The sequence below is a fragment of the Ictidomys tridecemlineatus genome, chromosome 14 (genome assembly GCF_052094955.1).
Source record: "Ictidomys tridecemlineatus isolate mIctTri1 chromosome 14, mIctTri1.hap1, whole genome shotgun sequence".
In the NCBI taxonomy this organism is placed as follows: Eukaryota; Metazoa; Chordata; class Mammalia; order Rodentia; family Sciuridae; genus Ictidomys; species Ictidomys tridecemlineatus.
In genome coordinates, this window is record NC_135490.1 from 4,663,869 (window position 1) to 4,687,395 (window position 23,527).

Here is a 23,527-nt window from a genome sequence, read left to right on the forward strand (position 1 = left end):
GCGGCTGCCCAGCTCTATTCCAACGCATGACTAATGTCGGCCTGTGCCTGGCAGGGACCATCCAGCCGGTCCCAGGAGGAAGGCAACCCCCTCGTCATGTGTGCAGCAGAGACCGTTTTTGTGGCAGTGTTCTCCCTTTTATAGTTTATAGCAAGTTCCTTGAGACACACTGAATGGTGAGTTAAGGTGTGAGCCTGTGCCCAGGAACACCCAGGAATCCTCAGGACACGCAGACTCACCGCGTGGCCAGACCCTGTTCAGGGACGGTGTACCCCATGACCAGGAGTGCTACCTGTTGCTCAGAGGAGTGGGAGCAAATGGAGAACTGGGGAGACTGGCGCTCACCTGCTGCTCATGGTGAACAGCATGTCTTCCGAAGGCTGGAGAGGCGCTGGACACTCAGCACCTAGACAGTCCCCCTTTCCTCCCGAGGCTTCCTCAGCACCATCAGCAACCCATTTCCCACGCCTCTGGTCTTAGCAGCGCTGCCCTTTAAAACATCTCTGCTTCCCATGAAAATTATAAAATTGTATATTCAAAAACGACAGGCTGTGTTCTTACTGTGTGTTTCAAATTTGTTTTCACTGTTCACTTTCTAAATTCCGGACATGGACTCCATACTTTGTAGCATTATCAGCTGATTCCAAAGTTAATTTGCAGAGCATGAGGGTTTTCTCAGAAGGAGAGCAGGGCTCATTCTGGAGCAAAGTAATTACCCTCAGAGGAGCCCTCTGGGCTGGGAGGGCTTTAATCAGTTCTCATTGAACCAAAAAGATAATGGTTTTACTGGTGGAAGGAGTGGAGCTGGTAACAGGATTAGATCTGCATCTTGGGAGATTTTTAATAGGTTTCACATCTTTTGTCACCTGGTGCAAGCTGGGATTAGGACATGAAAGAAAGGTGACTCTGTGGGGAAATATTTAATTAAAACATTAATTCAAAGACAGTGGGCTGGCATACCCCACTGCAGCGGGGAGGACAGTGCTCCTTCCCTCCTTTTCAGAGGACAGCCACCTAGTCCTGGTGTCCTGTGGAGAGGTTTGTTCTAAAGCACCTCCATGCATTGCTCTTGGTTCTGCACTTCCACCTGGCCCTTCCCCTGGGCATTGCTTTTTCGTTTTAGATGTTAAGACCGTCTGTGGAGCGTGGCCCTGTAGGATGCTGGATGGGGAGAGCTTCCAGTGGCTTCCATGGTTACCCAGGGAAGGGAGACCACACAGCACTTGGCACCGCAGTGTTGCTGGCCTGGCTCTCAGGATCTTGTTGAAATTTGGGATTCCCCACTCTGTGGACTCCCAGAAAGGGCTGAGATGAGGTGTGCCTTTCTGAGAATGTCCATCTCTGCTCTCTTGGCTGTCCTCTGGTGATTTGTCTACTCTCCCAAACTACAAGGCAGACTTTCTGGTCATCACTTTATGTAGGAGACACCCCCAGCTTCTGTCTTCCCAGCCACGGCTTCCGCAGTGTCCTCACATCGGGCGATGATCTGTCTTACCCATCTGCCTGGGAGAGCAGCACTGTGCACTGAGCAGCCTCAGATGCCGAGAGTGCGAAGGCCACCTGGAACCCGGCTTGTGCAAAGACAGGGGTTGCCCGTGGTGGGCATCCCCTCCCCTACTGACTGGGTTGTCGGCCAAGTCGCTCAACCTCTCCGGCTCGCTTTTTAACTTACAAGTTGTTGGATAGGGATAGCTGTGCTTAGCATTGTAGTGTATGCAGCATGTTCTAAGGTACTTATGTATAGGTGTTCATGTACACGTCGGATAGTAAGAGTAGTTACTTCAGAATGGTAGAATTAGATGAAATATCTATTTTGTGCATTTTTTGTAAACTCGGTTTTCTACAATAGCCATATATTACTTGGGTAATCAGGAAAAATGGCCACTTGGAATTAGTTCCAGTTGATTTTGCTTTCATAAAAGAGGCTTCGGTGCAGGGACCAAAGGGTCAGCATCGCCCTCCCCCTCGCTCTATGGCCTGCCCTCTCCCTCTCCTCCCTTCTGGGCAGGGCCTACCTCCTGCCCCACGGCATGTTCTGAGGACAGTGCATGAGCCAGCGTCCCCACTAGGCAGGGGTCCCGGGCACTTTCTTCCCCCCTTGACTTACCCCAGGCACCTAGAGTAAACACTGCCTGGACACGCAGAGGCCCTCAGTAAATATTTCTTAAACAAATAAGTGGACTTTCGAGGCTCCTTTCCCTAAGCAGAAACACCCCAGGAGGGATGGGGTCTGGGGTGTTCACTCTTGCGTCACGAGCTCAGCAGTGTCGTGCCTCTGCACAGGTCCACATCCACTCCCGCTCCCCTGAAGGCTGCTGTGTCCCCCCACCCACGGCAGTCGCCACTTGCTCCCAGGAGGGCCCGCGTGCTTCCCCGTGTTTATTTTCCTCCCCTGATGATCTGCACAGGGCTGCAAAATCACGCAGGGCCTGGGTCTGACTGTGCCATGTGCCATGTGGGGTCCCGGACTGTTGCAGGGGTGTCTGGGGCGTGACGGGTGCTTTGATTAGAGGCAGTGCCACTGCCTGCTATTGCCAGCCCCGCCCCAGCACCACGGCCACGGTGACTCGGTGATGACTGTGTGGCCAGGGTGTTGAGCAGCTGTCTTTATGTCCGAATTCTAGCAAGCAGGACATCCTCCTTGTCCAGTAATGACAGAAAGAGAAAATAGGTGTTCTCTCTCTGGAGGGTCCTGTTAACCTGACTACGGCTGCCCAGTGAAGCCTGGGTCAAGGTCCGGCACGTGAGGGACATAGGAAACATGCATGGGCAGGGGGTGTGCCTGCTGAGGAGCCATTGCCACAAAGTCACGTTTTCTGCAAACCCTGAGCGCCTGCTCTGCAGACAGCCTGCCCCTCTTGCTCTCCTCTCAGGAAGTCCACAGAGCCCCCAGGTCCTGCTGCCATTCCTTGGGCAGATGCATGAGGACAGGAGCCCCCCTTCCTCCCCCCTTCCTCCCCTCCTCCGAGTGTTTCCCCCCTCTGCGCCTTGTTTGGTCATGTCACAGGTGGCTGCTGCCCTCCTGACTCCTTTACCTCCGTCTTCTGATTTTTGCTTTTTTTCTAGATAAAATATTTCTTCCAACCTCTCTTTAGGTCACTTAAGAGCCACAGAGATTCTGATCATGGTATGATGCCATTGTGTGTGTTTTAAGAAGAGGAAAACCATACAATTTCCAGTCACAGTAAAGGGCTGGCATAATCTCTGAGTGCTGATCTCAAAGGAAGGGACCAAAGGTCAGGGTAAAAAGAATCTCCTTCTACTTTCTACCGTTTCCATAGTTTGACTTCTTTTTTTTTTTTTTTTTTTTAGCTCATAGCAGGTTTGATCAGCTCATTTTCATATTTTTTCAAATATCAATATGGTGGTGGGATTGGTTTGAAGTGTTGTTTTTTAGTTACAAATATACAAGATTTCAGTTTACTATGGGTTGGAGTTAGCCCTGTGGTCAGCCTGAGTGCAGTGACCGCTGGCAAGGCCAGTACCCTTGTCAGCTTCTAAGTGCAGTAACCAGTGCCCAGGTGAACTTCTGGTTGCAGCCCCTGTCAGCCTAGAAGCACCACATCGACTGAGGTCAGCAGACTTCCGTATTAAGGCCACATGGAGCTTGCACTGAAGAAAGAGATTAGGGACATCCATTCTTAGTTCTAGACTTTGAGCAATTCTTCTACCCCAGTATGACGCCTAAGTAATTGATCCAATGTCAGACAACCTTGTTTAATAAGCAGAGGGTAAAACTGTATGTAATAAACATTTATTCTATCTTCCAATTATGTATAGAAAGCACCTTCTGCACTTCAGGCAGTGCATGAGCACGTGGGTAAGATATGTAGTCAACAACTGTACTTTTCCTTGTCACACTGAAATATAGCTTCTTTTTCCCAGCCACCGTGAAACCTGTTCTCTTCACCCCTACTATCTTATTGGTGTATGATTACTATAATGACAGTTGTTTTCCCTACAATCTTGAATAGCAGGTTTGATCGGCTCGTGAATGCATAAAATTTGCTTGAAATACTGAAAACAGTCACATTGCCCAACTCGGGATGGAGCTGAGGGACCAGGACAGAGTTTTCCCTCTGCACTGCAGCAGGCCCAGGCTGTGGCTGTGATGGGCTCTCTTTCCCTTCATAAACCCAGCTCCCTTTTTTATCTTTTTTTTTGGGGGGGGGGCTGGTCGTAGTTTTTTAATGTACAGCTAAGGAATGTTTCACACCCCACTTGATGGAGCACTCACCCTCCTCTGTGAGCCCCTTGTCCTTACTTCCCCCCCTGGTGGCAATGACGCATTTGTACCTGCCCTGCCCCTGAGCAGTAGCTCTCATACCTATTAAAAGAGTACAAATCAAAAAACTTTTTTTAAAAGTATATTTTTAAGTCAATGGAGCTTTATTTTAGTTATTTATATGGTGCTAAGAATTGAACCCGTGTGGCTGGGATATAGCTCAGTTGGTAGAGTGCTGGCCTCACATGCACAAGGTTCCGGGTTCAATCCCCAACACCACAAAAAAAAAAAAAGAGAGAGACAGACAGAGAGAATTGAACCCAGTGCCTCACATATGCTAGGCAAGCACTCTACCACCAAGCCACAACCCCAGCCCACATTATCACTTTTAAAGAAAAAAAAGATTGTGATTCAAGTTTACAGCTCCTGCACTTAATGTTGTTTAAAAGAAGTAGAACTTATATAGCAAAGGAAATGTTTACATCAGTTTAATAGTCATTAGCTTTATTTTTCAAATCATTCTGTTTTAAAATGATTGTGGGGCTTGCAGTTGTTTATGAAATATAAGGCATTCATCAGCGTGAAATAGTTGTTTATTTCCTTTTCACATTTCCTCTTATCGGAAAAAAAAAATACATTTGGTCCCCTAGCCAACTACAATGTGTTTTGCTAAGGTATTTGTGAGTTTTTTTATGAACTGTGTTTACTATCACTGGGACAGAGGTTCAGAAGAGTTGCAGGGAAAGGCAGACTCCTGTGGACCTGGCCTGGCAATGGGACTGCTGGGTGGACTGTGGTGAATTTATCTTACCCTTGAGCATGAGCAAGAGCCTCCCTCCCTTGCCTCCCATTCATGCTCCCGGCTCTCCTGCAGCTGGACACTCCTCTGCCTGGCCGTGCTGGGCTGCCCGGGGGCTGTCGATGGTGTGCACACAGCTATCTGTCCTGACTCCTGGGCCTGCTCCCCACTCAGAAGCTGAAATAACTACTCCGTGGCCTTAAAACTAACCAGAAACTTGGTCTCATTTTCCTTCCTAGCAAGTTTTTAAACTCTTAAATGTATAAAGATTTTCTGCTGGCTTTTTTTTTTTCCTGAATGTGTGTGTACGCCTCTTATTTTTAGTGTTTATCAAGGAAAGAAAGGAAATATGGGACCATAAAAAAATAAACAGCCCCAAAGAAAATATATGAAACAATGAAATGTACGGGGTTGTGCTTTTTCTTTCAGTGTGAATCTATAAATAGGTGTGAGGTGGGTCCTTTAATTAGGGGCTTATCAATCATTTCCCTCGGACCTTATTTTTTTCCTTGACAGAAAAGCGTGCTTATTATTACAGGTGCCAAAACACAGGGAGAAAAACAAGCAGAGAGTTTACATTGAGCCATCCCAAGCAGGTTTTCTGTTTGTTTTTCGCTTTCCTTCCCAAGCTGGGAGCCTGTAAACCAGGGAGTGGGGGCCAAATTGCCTCAGGTGCACACCACCCAGGAAGGCCCAGGAACAGGTGCAGAGCCTAGGAAAAGAGGAACTGCAGGCCCCTCTTGACACCTCACTGGCTAGCTAACAAGGGCTTTGGAAATCCCCGTGCGCTGCTGCTCACACTCTTACTAATCCACCCTGGAAGGACGAGGTGTTGGTCACCTGCTAGAGTCTGCCTCCTCCTCTTCTGTCTCAACAGTGTCTCCAAGGCCTGAGAGAAGGGGCTGGTTTGCCCTTAAAAACGCCTGCACCTTCTCAGAGGGTCACAGGTACACCGTCCTGGGCCTAACCAAGTCAATACGATTGAGTCGTCCTGCCTTTGACAAAACATTCTCTTTATATTTGGTGACTGTTTATTTTAGCAGGTGGCTTGCTAGTCGGGCAGGTTACAGTGTTTTCTAGCTCCATGTGTCTCCCCTACCCTGCTCTGGGGCTGTCTGCACAATTCACCCGGCCATGGTAGATATCGGAGGTCACTAAATGTGAGCATGCCATAGTCAAAGAAATAGAGGTCAGCAGACATCGAGGATCCAGTTTGCCTTCCAAAGTTGAGACCTGTGCTGCTGCATACGTCAATGTTTAGTGTCATCATTTGCACATGATGAGTTTTACAAGATTTAAAAAGAGCACACACAGTGATCTTCAAGAAGGAGAGACACCAGAGAATTCACCCAGGGGCAGACCCTGCTGAGATCTTTATCTGAGGAGCCTTTCTGCATCTGTTGTCTCTGTTCTCCAGTTGAACAGCCCCTCTGTCACAATAGCAGTGGGGCTGGGCACATTCATTCATTTGGACTCCTGGCCTGAGCCATGAGTCAGTGGCTTCCTCTCTGAAGGTAGGGGAGTTAATGAGAAACACAGATTAGGATCCCACACCTACTCAGGGATCAGGCAGGGTGCCAGAGCGCAGAGCCCGTGCTGAAATGGAAGACAAGAGAATCACCCTCTTCTGGGAGGAAGTGTCCAGGACGCCCACCGACTTTGAGAAGCTTTTATGTGACTTTAAATAATGACCCTCTCCCGCGTCCGCATTGCCAGGCAATGTCATCTTTATAATGTCTAACCGTTAACCTACTATTTACATGTTTTGTTTAAACTTCCTTTGGAATACATATGGTTCGTATAAAGAAAATTCCAGGGTCACTTGGGGTTTCGTATGAAAACGATCGTTTGTGAAAGAAAAACAGAGCTTTCAGGATCTTATTTTGGTCGCGTGCTCTGAGAAAAGGCTGTGAAGCGGTGGAGCTCTGCCACCGAAGAACAGGCTGTCACCCCGTCCCATTCCGGTCCCACGTGGGGAAGCTCCCAGAGCCCGCAGTGGTCGAGCCCTGAGATTCTGGGAAACCAAGGTCTGCTTTATTGAATTTCCTCTCATTTAGCAGGAGTCACAATCTCTTTTCATAAAGAAATTCAGGAAATTGGTAAAGCACTTGGGTCCATCCGCTTCATATCAGTCATTAACATGATTCTCACGTTTTCCTGACCCTGGGCTGCAAGCTCACAGCCTCCCTCACATGCCTGCCGCCCGCTGAGTAGGTCCTGGTAATGGGTGTCGGGGAGCTCCAGCTGCTCAGACAGAAGAGCCTGCAGCGCCTGCAGGGAAGTGCACTTCCGCTGCCACTCTAGGAGGCTCCCAGCCCCAGAGACCGTCCACACGGGTCCTGGCACACTTTTCAAGTAACCCCTTTCACTTTCTGCCCTGTGGCACGTTACCCCCCCTCCACCGGGCACAGGACAAGAGGGATGGTCCTTTGTTCAGGGTGCTAGTCACCACCTCGCCAAAGCTCTGGCCCCGAGAGCTCCCGAAGCTCAGGGAGCCCAATTTGCCTACCTTCATCAGCCACTGAGTGTTGTTCTCCATGATGTTCTCCAGCACCTGCAGCCTGTGCACGGAGTCGTCGTAGTCCAGGGGTGCGTCCCTCTGCACGGCATTGGACACGTAGGGGCTGGAGGAAGAGCGGCAGCTGTCTGTCTCCGGCAGCAAGAAGGTGTAGCTGCAGGGCCCGTGCTGGACCTGGTACTGCTTTCTGCCAGTGCTGTCCACACCCTTCCGAAAGCTGTTGTAGGCTGCCGCCAAGACGAGATCACAGCCCAGAGTAAAGAAAACAATCTGCCACATTCTCTTGCTTTGGGGAGTAAACCACCAGTTCAGCAGACTTCCAGACGCATGGGAGTCCAGAGCTCTGAGCTGCCGTCTAAAAGGCAGGGCTGTGCTGCATGGCCGAGTCCGTCAGTGACAGCCTGCCTGTCCCTCCCTTCCAGCGGCAGGCTTGGTTTCAGGGCTGACTTCTCTCGGGGCACGCAGTAAACTGTCAGATCGCAGTGGGCAGAGCAGTGCTGCTCGCTGGAGAGGGCTGTGCCGGCTTCAGAGAGCAGCTCTCATGTCTCTTTGTTTCTCTTTCCCTGATTCTACAGTGTCACTATCCGAATCAATCACTTTCCTTTCCTTATATGATAAGTTGATAAGAGCAGCCAGACATGTGCAGCAAGCGGCTCCGCCCTCCTGGCTCCCCCGTTATCTTCCTGTAGGGGGTCACTAGCCAGGCAGCAGGAAAAATCAGAGCGTAATGCTCGCTGTCCAACCAGGACCGCAGGCTGCAGAAGCCCTCGGGTCGGAACGCTGACCAGCTGTGGGACCCCTGGGCCCGCGGAGGCACCACCCTGGTTGAGCATTTCCTCGAGAGAAGTGGGGCTGTCCCATGATACGATGCTCGCTTCTCCCAGCTCAGCTGGCAGTGTATCTGAGGTGGTAACTTTAATTTTAAAGTACAATGAAAGTTCCTGTTTTTTCCTTTAGGAATAAAAATACTACAAATATGTCAGGACTTCGGTTTATTTTTGTTATTACAAATAAAGAGGAAGACATTTGGCTCCTGTAAACTGCCTTTCCAGAGGGAAACGGTCTCCTTGGTACGGCTCAATTTTGGAACTGTTCGCTAAGTTATGAAAAGTTTTTATTTTAAACTAGCTTGACATTGTTAACTCCTGTTAGAAAGATCAGTTTGAAAGCCTTGACATTTATTCTTTTAAACAAAATATTCACATAAGTATTCAAAGTAAACTTAAAATATACTGGTCTGATTAACTACTGCGTATTAATACAGTTGCAATCGAAAATCAGAATTTAAAAGTGTGCTAAGATGAGCACCTAGCCTCCCACTTTCTTACAGCCAGACCTGCCCAGATCTCATTATCTCATAGCATTATCAATTAAATTGGTCTTACATGGTGTTGGACTCCGACCAATCATGTCCCCTTTTGAATTGAATTCTAACGTCCTTATCTGTAAACGCAGCAGCAGCTCCAGCTGACTTCCCAGACTGTCTGCTCAGTTCCACAGCTCTGCACCCCGTGTGTCGCTTCCTTTGGAGCTGAAACCCCATCCTTGAAGGTGGGCAGAGTGCTGGCTCCCAGACTGGGGTACTCGAGCCTTGCTCTGTATTTGTGTCTCAGTGTTCTGGACTTATTTCCCAGGTGAGTGGGAAAGTAGCAGAGCTCGTCTAGCTGTGCTAGCTGAGGGTCAGTCTGCATTACCAAGGTCAGCTTTCAGAGCAGTGAAGAATTACGATTTTAATTCATAGGTGAATCTGGAATTTATACAGTGAATTTTGTTTTCCTGAGATCTGTTTCCAGGAGACTCTGAAAAAATCCATCCTATTACTGGACCGACTTCGCTCTTACCTTTAGAACAGGGGTTTTGATTTTGAGATCCGTAGCCAGAATTCATTAGGTCCATGAGCTTGGACAGGGGGTAAAAAGTCAGTTTTCCACCATGCTCTTGCCAAAATACAGCCTTTCCTGTGTCTGCAACTGGTTAGCACATGGTGGTCAGCATCTGTGACTTTCTCATCCCCGTAGGTTGGAGGTTTCTGTTACAGTGTCTCAGATTCTCTCTCATGTGAGCAGCACACTGTGGTCAGGCCATCCCTAGATCTTGGCCTCAGGTCTTTTGAGGAGGGGTTCCTTGGCGCCAGACTACCAACATTCTCAAGCTCAGAAAGGCCAGAATTTGTGTTGGTAGAAGAAAGAGTTTGAGTTCACCAAGATCCAGGTGCATAGTCCCCACGAAAGGACCAAACCAGAGAAGGTCACCCCTCCAGTCAGCAAGCCCTCGAGGGAGGTGCCTTGTGTTCAGACAAGCCTGGGAGCCGAGGTACCTCAGCAGATGCTCAGCCCCTCCCAGCCTCAGTTTCCCCACTGTGAAAAGAGGCCACTCTCTCGTAAAGCCTTCCAGGCTAAGGTGACAGGCAGTAAGTAGTACATGTCATTTAGGAGTATTCGTTCCCTTTCCTTCTAGGCACTGTTATGAAATGGAAATCAGTTCTTCTACCTTCAAACACTATTATTCTCTGATTCAGTGTTTAGCAGTAGCACAGCATAGACATTTTTTTCTTCTACATTTTTTGCCTGTTTGAAGAAGCATATTGTGAAGTATTAAATTGCACGTGTGTTGTAAGACTCATTCGGTTGTCTCCCAGGCAGATGGGGTGGTTTTACAGGCCCCAGGAGGAGGTCCCCACGTGCTGCCTGTCCACCAGGTCTGTGTGAGACGCGCTGCCAGGGCAGGGGCTGGATGCTCACACCTGAGCTTCTCACCTAAGAAGCTCCTGGTGTCTCAAGGGAGCGAGCAGAACGAGGAGAGCAGGGACTGAGTGCAGACAGCAGGGAGGTGACAGGCTCCTGGGGACAGCTGGCCTGCAGGTGTCAGTGTGGACACAGTCCTGATCCAGGCCCCCAGGACCAGAGCGTGGAAGGAACTGCTCTTTGTAGATTTCTAAATAGAAATTACTAGAACTGGAGATGGAGGGGAAGCTCTGGTTAGACCAGGAGTTGACACCCGTTTCTGTGAAGGGTCAGAGAGTAGATTTTTAGGCTCTGTTAGCCGTCCCATCTGTCACCAGCTCTTGGCTCGAGTCCCAAAGCAGCCACTAGCCAGAACTTAGTAAGAGCAGTGGGGACAGTACAGCTTTATCCCAAAGTTGGATTTCATGTGATTTTCACCTTCGTGAAATAGTCTTCTCTGGATTTTTTCCAACCATTTAAGAACGTGAAGATTATTCTTAGCTCACAGACAAAATCTGCTATGGGCTGTCGTTTGCTGACCTGTCCACCGGGAGCTGGGATGGGACCTCTAGGGCCACTGCTCAGTGCAGAGCCCTCTGATGCCCTGCGGCTTCAGACAGGACAGGAGCGTGAGACGGGCCAGGGGAGGGGGCTTAGAAAGGCCCAGAAAGAGTGCCCTGTTGAGGCCGGGTGGGAGGTGCAGCGGGAGGAGGAAGTGCCGGAAGGGCCAGGGCTCACAGCAGGAGCCCAGAGACACTGCGTCAGGGGAGCGAGGGGCCACACCTATGTGCCGAGGAGGGCCCACAGAAGTCCCCGCAGGAAGGCGGGGGCAGTGAGGGTCCAGGTCGCCTTCCATCTGGGGGCCATAGAGGCACCTGCTTTGGTTGCTTAGGAGATGCCCCGATGGTGGCTGCTGGCACCGCTCTCCACGGGCTCGGGGTGGCACTGGCTTCAGTCCACATCTCTCCACACTCTGAAGGAGGCCTTGCTGTGGTCCTGTGCATCTCCACTCCTGCTGGACTCTTGTGACTTGCTGGCAGAGCAGCCGAAGGCAGATGAAGATGTGAAACGAGGGACGTTGTTCCAGGCTTCCCAAAGCCGCCTGCCCAGCCTCTTTTTCCCCCCTGACAGTTCAGCTGGACAGCTGTGGCGGTGCTATTTGTTTTCTTAATAATGTTTGTCTTCTCCCCGTATTGTATATTATCAGCTGTAACTTCAGAGGCTCCATCTATCCTCTGTAGAACTCTCTCAAGGTCTCATTAAGCTCTTTGATGGCACCAAAAAGACTCAATTACGTGCTCCCATGAAAGAAAGAGGTCAGCTTTACCCAGAACCTCACAACTGGCCGCTTGGCTTTACTTCATCCCGTCTGGCCAAGGATCTCCTGCAGGCTGAGCCTCTGGCCACCCAGGAGCAAGGCTGATGCAGGCATCAACCCGCCGCTCTCTGGATCCTGGAGTCAGAGTGGCCACAGCCCTTCAAGGCCCTGAGGCACCCAGAGCAGTGTGTGGCTCCCTCAAATGTCTTGTTCCAGTTGAATGGTGTCACTGGAAGCAGGAAACCAAACAAGAAAGGCACAAAGTGGTAGCAGCCCCCTGAGCCACAGATGCCAAGTAACGACGTGTGAGCAGACCCACGTGGCCTCTGCTGACACCAGGGAGCCAGCGTACATCCAGGACTCAGCCAGGTAGGGTGCTGACCACCAGGTGGAAGTGGGCCCCCACCTGGCCTGGGCCTGGGCTGCTGCTGCCTTCCTGCTGACAGGGCTCACACGCTGTGCTTTGCCAGAGCCCTGCCCTGTTGGCAAGTACAGGAAAGGGCTCCTACGTCCATGCAGGCCACTGGCCCCTGACCTGGAGCACAGTGGTTCCCGCAGGGCCAGCCCTCCTGTCCTGAGCCAGCCCCTTGTCCTCACCCTCACCCACACAGAGTCCACTCTCCTCATGTCATCGCCACCAGCAGGACCCCAGGGTGGTGACTGGCACGGCGTACTTGGCCCCGCATGATCTTAGCTTTTGGAAAGGGCCGTGTTGGTATATGAGGAACTATTGGTGCTGAATTACCCTAAAATATGAAACTGGGACGCTCTATTTCGCAGACAGATGGGCACACTCGGGACTCTCAGGCGCCTGGCATGCTACCACTGGAAGACAGCTGAGAGACAGCTTGGCCATCTCTCCTTCCTACCCCTGGCCTCTATAAAATTGGCAAAACAAAGTCAACATGTTTACATATGCAGCTTAGCCTTCAGCATGAGGAGAAACCATCAGGAAGCTCACTGAACATAAAACTGTTGTCAGAAGTTATTTTCACCGTTCCTTCCCCCTGAGTTGAGGGCAGTAAGGAATGAGAACCGGGGAGGCGTCCACAGCTGACAGCACAGGAGAGGGTGAGGTCTACTCTAGCCTTCCTCCTAAAAGCAGCCCCAGCATGGCCATTCCTTTGTGTGCCTCCCTGGCTGTTCCGTTGGGGCACACGTTGAACTAGAAGTCCACAGCCACGTGCAGGAATGCAGGTGCGTCCACGGGTGCTGCTCCCCAGGGCTGCTCATCATGCTGGACCAGAGGGAAGCCCGGGAGCTGCAGTGCCCCGAGGCTGAGTGCAAGACGAGCCCCGCAGGAAAGCCCCTGGGCAATACTGCCCACAGGAAGACAAGGAAAGCTTAGACGCACAGGCCTCCGGGAACACAGGGGCAGCTTTTGTAACAGGGGAGGAAGGCGAGGTGCGTGAGGCGCAGAGAGACTCCACCAGTCAAGTGCGTCTCTGGGCCTTTCTGTACCTTAATGGTGATGAATCTCAGGAGAACTTAAAGCAATGATTTTTCCCTCTGATTTCAACATGGAAAAGCCCAGCCTGCAGGATCAAATCAAAACGCACCACTTAGCACTGACTGTCCTCTCTGCAGCCCAAACATGCATCGCCATTTCACTTCCAGAGTCTTCTGTGGCCTTTGGTCACCTGAGTCGGAGCTGTGGGGTCTTGTGTGGACACTCACCAAGCGTGTGTCAGTATGGCAGGCCCATGACCACCTATCATGTGGGTGTGCAACCAATTCGCAAAGAATTAGTGATTAGCCAAGGACAGACCCCTGGAACTTGGTGTGCTGTCTGAACCTACCAGTTCAGCTTTACACACATTTCCCATCATACTTTGATTTTTCTGGTTTTACAGTTCTTTTCTGCCTTGCCTTTTTGACTTCATCCTATGTTGACAGCTAGAGGACTCTGAGGAGCCTTTTAGAACAGAAGCAGTTTCCCCAATGAAGTGCAGTGCTTAGCTTAGCACAATTTCCTATTCTCGTTGCAATTAAATATATGTAGGTATATGTGAGGGGAGGGGTTGACACAAAGTAGCTGTCCCAGTATGTTTGGGTATTTGGTGTGCAAATCGTCATGCATAGAGCCACCTTTGTGAGTCGGGAGGGAATGTGCGCTTGCATGAGTCGCTCTCCGCCTGGCAAAGGAGGGGAAGAGCTTCTGCCCCATGTGTTGAGCCACTTCCTTTGCCAGGAAACAGCTGTCCCCACATCAGCAGCGTGTCCCCTCACAGACAGCTGGAGACCTCCGCAGTTGAAGGACCCCGACTCAAGCGCAGTTACCTCCCTCCCTGCCACTGAGTCGTTGGACATGGACCCCAGTTGTCAGCACACTGGGAGAAGCGGAGGGCAGAATCCATGCCCTGGGACTCCAGGTGCCCTGCGTTCTTGTTTGGATTAAACTGAAAAGGTGCCGAGTGCTCATTCATTCCAAGTCCTCGGGGCTTGCTGTGAAACCATGTCCAAATGACATTTAGATAGGAAGATTTTTTTTTTTAAATAAACTTAAAAGAGTCTCAAATCTTTCACAGTTTGCACAGCCGTAAACCAGCCTAGCATCTGCTAAAGCACTCTCCTATCTTAGGGCCACACTGTGTGTGCTATGTAACCTTATGGGCTTTGAAAGGAAGAACTTTTTATTTTGTAAAAACTTGGGAAATCTCCAAATAACTATTTTTGTAAGATTGCACCACAAATTCCTTGAATTTTTAGGGATATTTTAGTTTATATAATTATCCTGTTGTATAAAGTTATCTCAAAATACTGTTTGATTTTTAAATGTTTTCATCCTAATATTTTTATGGAATATTTTATCTTCTCATCAAAAAAACAAATGCCAAAAAGGTCAAGATACAAGTCACAGATTTACAAAGGCAGTGGGTGAAATTCTCAAACAATGGATGAGTGCATTAGCCTGACAGTATTTTTGCCAATAATTTGGTTCCTGTTTTCTCCCTAGAAAGAAATACTAAACATTCTTCTCAGTCCATTGATGTCAGCGATTACTGTTTTACCCATGACCTAAGTTCAGTCAAGTAGGATCTTTCCTGTGACTGACATATTTTCTTTGAGATTTTTTGAAGTGAGTTTAATAGCTATAGTTTTACATTAAATGTTTCTGAATGCAAATCAACAGAGTTGTAGAAAATTCAGCTTTTGTGACTTCTGAAAAAATGTGTAGCCAGCCTCTCTGTCACAACCATTACTCCTTACAGAATGAATTTTCACTTGAAAGTAGCTTAATGCCATCTGAATTAATCTTTGTTTAATCTAAATTCATAAAATTTTGTCTTAATTATTGAGAAACACTTTAAAAGAGAAATAAAAATACCATGTGTGCTATTTACATAAGATGCATTAACTCTCCTGCCTAAAGGTTAACACAAGTAAGATTATGTCAGAGAGGTAAAAACAGCACGTGACCTCCTTTTGGGGTGCCCTTCCATCTGGCCGGCCTGGTAGGAAGAGCCTCCCTGTGGGAACCTGCACCTGATTGTGGGTCACACACACCAAGGAGTTCTTGAGAAATGATACCAGAGCTGTAATATTATGCATGAAGTCGCAGCTGTGTGCATGATACTTGCATTCAGCATGTGACAGTCGTCCCTGTCACTCTCTCCTCACTTGGTCCAGTGGCGGCCTGGAGACCCGCTCCTGCTCCTGGGAGAAGAAGAGGGCAGATGGCTCTTCTCCCAAAACCTTGTCGTAGGTGTCTTGCCTGCTGCCCTGCTAGTGACACACCATACTTCCCAGAGTGTCCCCTTTCCCGGAAAGGGCCTGAAGTCAAAGACTGACTGACACAGAAGAGAAAATAAAAGGAAGTAAGTTGTACAAAGACTGTAGAGAGGACGGACGTTTATAGCAGTGTCAAGGTACCAAGTTCCTGACACCTGTTTCCCTCAAGAAAAAAAAATCAGCATTGTTTTTTAAAGGCCATATACCAGTAGAATATCTCCAGGTCAAGAAATTATGTGCTTGCCCCCAAAATCCTGATGCCCTGCAATGACCTTTTTTATGTATACATCAAAAATTCTTGCTTGATTATAGCAGGTACCTGCTGGAAAATACAGTTGTGATGCTCACCTGCTCCCCCTGCTGGACTCCTACCAAGTGACCGGAAAATTTATTGTTGAAGGCATTAAGAGGAATGAATTTAGGACATAAGTCAGTTGCAACCAGTATACATCCTGGGATGCTTTTATTTTCATTTTAATGCAGAACAGCACAGTACATGCAGAAGGTAGAATCAACACCCAGTCCACAGGCGCACACACACAGTGAAGAAACATTTTTAGTGTTCGTTTAGAATATATGGAGTCAGAAGCTGTTTCTGGGTGCCCTGAGATAGGGTAACTGCCCAAACAAGGCCCTCCGTGCCATTGTGGCAGCAGGAACAGTAGAGGACTGTACTGTCAGTCTTCCTAAGGAGTGGACTTGGAGACCCGCTCCTGCTCGCGGGAAGTCCTCAGGCTGACCAGGCAGGCAGACCATCCCATGTGTGGACAGTGCTGGGTGAAGTGCTCCTTCGCACACCGCCAACACGCAGAGAAGGCTTGGAAGGCAGGTGAGGACCGAGGGATTGTGAGAATACTGTGTTTATTTCAGATCCAAATGGCTTACTGATTCAAACTCCCTTCCCCAGTACAACCCAAGCGGAGAGAAATGACACACTCCGGGCTACAAACACTGCTTGTACAGTAGAGGATGCCGGGCGTCAGCACCTGGGGCAGGCCTGCAGCCACCGTCCAGAACTAGCTGCACGGATCTGCATGGGAATGGGACGGTGTCAGAGGGAACACAAAGCCCCCGAGTCTGAGGCAGAGAGCTCCCCGTCTGCTCTGGGTAGGCCCAAAGGGGAGTGGGGAAGAAGAAGGTGAGGCGCCCAGGACAGGCGGCCGTGGTGATGCAGGTCAAGCGTCACAGTGGCCTGAGCAGTGACACAGGGCTCCAGATGATCCAGAGGGCCTTCTGCGCTGCCTGGGTGTGGGGCTCCAGGGATGGGATGGGTTTGATATCGGGAATGAGCTCCCACTACACAACTGGAAATGGTAGGCATGAGGGCTTCAGGACTTTTTGTTTGGTTGGTTTTTGTTTTTCATTACACACACAGTGGGACTTGAACCCAGGGCCTCTCTATCACTGAGTTTTAAAGTATCGACAAAATGTAAAGGCCACAAGAAAATGCCCAGCCCAGGCGTAAGAGCCCAAGGAATCCAGGGGAATATTAGTCAGATGTGGCTCACACCAGAGCTGCCCTCTTCAGGGCCTCAGTGGGCTGGACGGAAGACAAGACTAGGACCCGAGAGAGTGGGAGCACCTGGTGAGCCTCTCCTTCCAGAGGACCCAGCTGAGCCTCTGGCGGAGAGCAGCAGGAACCATCCCACCCCTTCAGGAGACAGGAAGCGTGCCCTGAGAGCAGGACGCCACCCCTGAGGATGTAACTCTGAGCTCGCTCTTCCTACTGCACAAGGCGGGTGGGTGGGAAAGACCTGAAGCCACAGTGAATTTTTCTAAGGGGGTTGGGGGCTGGGGATATCAACCCTCACCCACCCCAGCCATGGTGGATGCTAAGGAGAATCCTCTCTGAAGGGGTGCACCCTCACCAGGGCGCTCAGAAGAGTCAACTTCTCAAGGAGACTGCACAACTCATAGGGAAAAATGAGTAGGCACACCGAGAATCCCAGCACCAGTAGCAAAAATGTGCAGAACGAATAGCAAGAAGCAGCTAGCGAAGCTTCTGGGTGGAAGTTACCAGGCATCGTGCAAAATAGCTGTACTTTGTAGGTTCTCTCTCAGGGCTGCTGTGACAGAGAAGGAGCCACGGACTGTTCTGCCTAGAACAGGGGACTCTGTTCTCCCAGCTCTGGAAGCCGGAGGTCTGTGATCAGGTGTGGGCGAGCCCCCCACACCTGATGAAACCTGCAGGGAGCCACCCAAGCTCTGCAGCCTTGACGCCTGGAGGAGGCTGTGCTCCTGTGTTGTCCCTGCGTCTTTGTTTGACTCTCTGGTGATGACACAGTCATGTGGGATCAGGAGCCCACCCCGCTCCTGGACCTCCCTTTAAGAATTACATCTTAAAGGGATGTGCTCCCCTTCTGAGGGACTGGGGTTAGGACTGACATTTGGCAGGGTGCAGTTCCACCCATAACACTTACCAAGTTCAGAGATACAAAATAAAGTGTTGATAACACCTAAACAGGGCAGAAAACTAAAGATCTTGTGGATCTGAAAAGAAAACTCGTAGGAAAAAAAGACAGCAATCGGACTCTGCAGTCTAAAAGTCAAGTTCAACAAGGTGAGAGACTCTGCGCGCCAGGATGGTCAGAGATGTGATACAGCACAGGCCCTAAGGACCTGGAGCAGGAGCGAGAGGCCTGCGGTCAGCCTGAATTCCAGAAGGGAAGGACGCCTGGCCTTCCAGGAGATGGTGGCTGCAGATTCTCCCACGGGGATGGAAGGGACCAAGCTACAGACTCGAAAAGCAGCAACAAAAGCAAACGGGATAAATGGCAGGACCACGCAGAGTGTAGGAAGGCAGAGTCAGGACAGGCCGCCCCCAGCTGCGGCCCACAGTGGAGGACCACGGCTGTGGAGAAGGTTGGGGGAGGGGGTCAGCACGACTTTGTGCAGTTTCCTCTAACTGGTCACAGCACACCCAGGTAGAGCTCTCCTGTCCAGTGCAGTGGTCTGGGCTCAGGGTGGCCTGGGTCTGAAGCAGGAAGACCATCCAACCTGGCGATCATCGCGCATGCCCGCCTCATTCACCAGTCTTACCTAGCTCCCTGCGGTACGTGGGGTGAGTGACGTGAAGCCTCACAGCCTCGGCTTCTCTAAAGTTCACAGCAAAGAGGCTCCGTCCACAGCTTCCCGGCAGCCTCTGTGGGTTCTGCTTTTGCCCCATTTTCTGACTCCTGGACTGGCAGAGAGAGATCATAATGGCAAATAAAGAAGACTCAGTCAGTAGAAAGGAACCTCACAGTGTCTGTGTAAGTGTTGTGATTCAAAATAGCATAAGATCCACAGGGTACGATTAGTAACACGGTGACTCTAAAATTCATCATTTCATTAAGGGCCTTTGTCGTGGCTTGAATTGTGTTCCCCTTAAGTTCACCCCTGACATCCTAACACTCAGGACTTCAGAATGTCTCCTTACTTGGAGTAGATGTGATTAGTTAAGTGCGGACCCTAATCCCGCATGACTGGTGCCTTTATAAGAAGGCTGTTCTGTGCAGGCAAGGGCACCCTCAGGGGCAATGCCACGTGACATCCAAGGCAGAGAACAGGTGCGGTTCCACAGGCCCGGGAGTGCCAGCAACCTGCAGAAGCCTGCCCCCGTGCAGCCGCGCCTGTCACTGTGCCATCTGGTTCATAGGCACCCTGTTTAACCCACGGGGAGAGATCCAGGCAGCCCATGGGCTTCGGTGACAGTGACAGCCTTGCAGAGCTTCATCTGGCAGCAGGAAAGCTGTTTCCTAGAAGTCTAAGGAGCTGTGAGGGCCACCAGACTTCAGGACAGCCCAGCCCAAACATGCTTCTCCGGGCAGCTGTCCCTGTCTCTGCAGGAAGGACAGAGCATGCCCGCCTCAGGGTCCTGCCCTGGCCACAACTCCAGAGTGGCCTTGTTCGGCCAGAGGCTCCTTATCTCTTTCCGTCCTGCTGCTGCTATTTCAGAAAGATGCACGAGGTTCACGAGCTGCGCCTGCTCACACAAATGCAGCAGCATCTGTGATGAAGGAGCCTGAGAGATGCCGGAGCCGGCAGGGCCCCTTCCCTTTCCACTGTTCATCTCAGCTGCCTGCGTGAAAGGGCCCCTTTGCCTGCCACCCTGCGAGCTGTGCCATAGCATCGTGTCCTAGACAAGTCCCCAGATTCTCCCCACAGCCCAGCTGAAGCTCCTGTTGCAGGGGAGCTGGCCCCGGAGCTGTTGTAGGCCTTAGATTTGTGCAGTCCAGTTCACCTGAGAGCTAGGCTGCTGTCCCTCAGCATTGCCAGTGCTGGCACATGGCCTCCTCACTATGGGCTTCTCTTGAAGCCATGATGCTCCGAGTGCAGCCTCCATCTTCTCTTCACCTCATGTCCTCCAAGGCCCGTAGCATCTGAGTGAATCCAGCAGATAGCCAGGTCAACAGTTCCGAGCTGAATTACATTACCCAGTGCAAAGCGCCTGGCACAAAGCATTGTTCCAGAGTAAACACATTATCACAGATTCTGAATGTACACATGACTGTCCAGTAAATATCCGGGAACTTACATCTAAAAGCAGGTGTGGTCTTTCAAACTTATTTTTCCAGATTATGTACTACACTTACTCTGCTGCCCCTCTTCAAACCCTTTTAGAAATTCTTTAGACAGCTGCTAAAAGCCAAAGGCTTGCGTCAATCTTCCATGAGGATAAATGTTCACCAGGTGAGGGAAAGATAGTTTTTAATGTGATCCCGAACTGCAGTGTTAGGTTGAGGAGGTGCCTAAGCACAGGGCAGTATTACTGTCCTTAGTTTTAGTGTTGTTTCCTTTTAGTCAATTGTGATAGATATTGTGGCACTACTACAAGGGGGACAAGCTAAGGAATTCTCAGCTCGCTCATAGTCTAAGTGGTCTTCAGCCCAGTTAACCCCGAGCCTCCGCCCTCCACCTGTCTGCAGAGGCACACTGAGGTGGAGCATCAGGCCTCCTCACCCATACGCCCCCCACAAGGCAGTGGAATGTCTCCCACAATTCTGAACTCTGAAGCATGGCTTCCCAAGTTTAGGGAGGGCTCACACTTGCTGGCAGATCAGAATTAGACTCTCCTTCTAGTGACTGGCAAATATGCCACCTAGGCTCTGTCTCCTGGACACGTGGCCGTCCCCACAAACACACAGACCCTGTTCTTTGAGCAGAGTAAGTTGGAGCCACTGCGATGGCTCATGGAGAGGGAAATGGGTGGAATTCTTTCCTAGACTGGTATTTCTAGGGGAGCACTGAGCCAGAACCTGCAGCTGGTCACCATCCTGTATCAGTTCTAAACAACATTTTTGTTGGCAAAAGAAAAGTGAGAAAACAAAAGGTTTGAAGCCTAAAGCTTTGGGAAACCCCTTTCCATAATGTGCTTATTTAGGCCTTAAAAATATGACTGTTTTCAGATCATAAGAACTAATGTTCAGCTTTTCTGTGCCTGTTTTTTTTCTTTGACACATTTTAAATGTTAAAAGGGAAAGTGCTATCCCTTTCTAAATATAAGTATCATGTGTGGCTGTTTCCCCCTGTTTTCAGAATGTCTACCTCTTGACTATGAAAATGCCAGTAACTTGGAGCTAACAGAGCAGGAGGAAGGGGAGGCACAAGCACAGAGCCGTGCGTGGCAGGTGTGCCCTTGGACACGCGCATCCAGGGTCAACCCAGCGTGCTTTGTGGTGATTTCAAAAGTACCGTCGTCTGCAGAGAGGGGGTGGGGCTGAGCAGGGTCCTCAGGCTTCTCAGGACCAGCAGAGTCTCATCAAGGGTCTGAGCAGATGCCTGCCCTCGGGGAGAAGGGCCAATGGACGGTGCCTCGTGCAACCCAGACCCGGCAGCCGTTGGTCTTGTTTGGAATATGTTAGAAGTTGGGAGCAAATCGACTTCTCCAGCCCAGGGACTTGATTATTCCTGGAACTACCTCACAGAGCCAAGCCCATGGTTTTTATGCAGAAACGGCACAGAATTCCTAGCATTGGACCCAGCATCCAGAACAGAGAAGCCAGGTAGTCTGGACTGGGATGTTCAGACAGGGCCCTGTGGGACGGAGGCTGCCAGACCCCAGGAATTCCACAGACGTGGCTGTCGCCACTCCCGGGACACACTTCAGCTCTCCACTTGCAGCCTCCAGCCCTCCTCTGTAAAATGGGAACAGGGGCTGGGGGGTGGGGCGGGGGGATAGCTGTTCAGGAAGTAAGTGACATTGGCCAAGAGCCTGGTGGAGGGCCCGTTCTCCTCCACTGACTAGTGACTTCAGTGGCGCAGATCCATGCTCTTGGGAAGAGGGTGGTCAGCACTGCACCTGTCCATGTGAGCAACTGAACAAACGTCCCAGTGGCCGAGCTGAACTGTCTGGTCCTCTGTATGCCTCATGGTTTGTGTATTATTCTGAGAAAATGGGACGGTTTTAGAAAAAGAAAAAAAAAAGGACACCAGCAGCTCTTAGATCCTCAGAGTCCGTGTCACCAGGAGTCCTAGAGGGTTCTGAGCTGTCAGGGAGACCCACTGATGTGTCCTGACCCACATGGAAACTAAGTTTACTGAAGAGATGGTTAAACAGTGATGGTAATGGGGGTGGGGGGGAACGGGTGGCCACTGCCAGGCTCATTCCCACCCAGAACTGGGCTGTCCCAACCTGGCTTCCCCCTTGAACTGGCAGGAGCCACCAACGTAGCCCCTGTACCACAGCGCCAGGCTGCTGACCCGTGCTCCTGCCTGGGAGTGGGGTGCTGCTCCCCTCCCGCTTCCTCAGACGCACACTGTGGGTGCAGGGGTCTCAATGGCTCAGTCGGTGGCACCTGTACCCTTACAATAGGAGCAATATAAATCTAAACTATTCTTCACCAATTATGTTTGAATATTGGGGGCAAAACTGTAAGTCTTTTTTAAGAATTTTCACACTCTCACATAGTGTTTATGTGTTCCAAATTTTTCTATGGCAAATAAAAGGACTTTTCAGGAATGCAGAGATAGTTCTTCCTAGCTGGGGCTCCATGGGGACAAGGGTATGGGCCTTGCAAAGGCTGGGCCAAGGTGAGTCAGCCTGAGTTCCCTGGACAGGACTGCGTCCACCCCCACAGCTGTCCCGGGAGTTGCATCTGCTTGAGGTCACCGCAGCTGGAAGGTGGCCGGTGGTAGCAGGTGTCGGAGAGCCCTTTCCAGGCCCAGGCTCCCCTGAGTGCACGTAGCAGCCCTCGCCCTGTCTGCTGCCTCAGACCTACAGTCAGGTGCTCCGGAAGCTTTTCCACCATCTTCCCTGGTCTGCCTTTCTAAGGGCCACAGATAAAAGAGCACTGTGAATGCTTGTTCTTTTTTTAAAGCTTATTTGTGATATTAGGCATCACCTCCATCTCCTGGGTTCCCAGACAGTACCCTTCCTGTGCTGTCCACTAGAGAAAGAGTGGCACTGCCTATCCATGCACCGCTTCATCTCCTCTCGACAAAGGCTGATGGCTGAGAACACCTGGCCTGTATTCACTCTCCGGGGACAGTCGTGCCGTGAGGTTGCAGGCAGATTGCTGAACACGTGAGCGAGCGTGACTCCTCTGCAGAAAGTGAGCAATGGCTGTAGCTTCTCTGTCACCTGTCTCATGTCACCTTCCCTCAGAGCTCTGACTACAGAGTCTCTGGTAAATGAAGCCGCCTTACGTTAGAATAGTCAGCTGAGCAATGACACAGCAGGGACCAACTGAAGGTCTCAAGCTCCTTCCAGGAGATGCAGTACAGCCCCTGCCACTGACACCTTGGAGGTGGGTCCCGGGCTGCCCTCTTGTCCTGCTGGCTCTGTGGGCCCTGCTGGCTCTGTCCTCACACAGTGGTCTCTGCAAACCTAACAAGACCGCTGCTCTTCCAGCAGGGACTGGGCATCTGCCATCTGCCAGTGACAGGCTTAGAAATGCACAGCTGGTTGCCGTTCTGGCAAAGGAACCAAAAATAAAGGCAGGCCAGAGGTGCGTGCAGGCGTCAGGAGGAAACCAGACGCAGTCCCGTGTGGCTGTGGGTGGAGATACGGCTAGGGAAGGGAAGCCGGGTGCTGAGCCCAGGGCCGTGTGCGTCCTGGGCAGAGCAGCAGGTGTGAGTGAGTTTTAGCAAGATCAGCTGGCAGTGCTGTTCAGGACGGGCCGAAGGGGTCGGTGACTGGGAAGCACTTGCTGTGAATCCAGCACCGACTTGAGTTTAATATGACACTCTTTTTGGTCCCTCAAACCTCCCACAGTGTAGACGTCCTGAGTTA

At 50.6% G+C, this 23,527-nt stretch overlaps 2 protein-coding genes across 5 annotated transcripts in view; one reads left to right on the forward strand and one right to left on the reverse strand.

Annotated features, from left to right (window-relative positions):
* Positions 1 to 8,403, reverse strand: part of Angpt2 (angiopoietin 2) — a 49,853-nt gene extending 41,450 nt beyond the window's left edge. The window contains exon 1 of the mRNA XM_005334345.5: positions 7,534 to 8,403. Coding sequence (XP_005334402.1) covers positions 7,534 to 7,821 — 288 coding nt within the window. The 5' untranslated portion in view covers positions 7,822 to 8,403. The remainder of the gene's footprint in view (positions 1 to 7,533) is intronic.
* Mcph1 (microcephalin 1) overlaps positions 1 to 23,527 on the forward strand; it is a 193,111-nt gene that overhangs the window by 129,002 nt on the left and 40,582 nt on the right. The window lies entirely within an intron of this gene.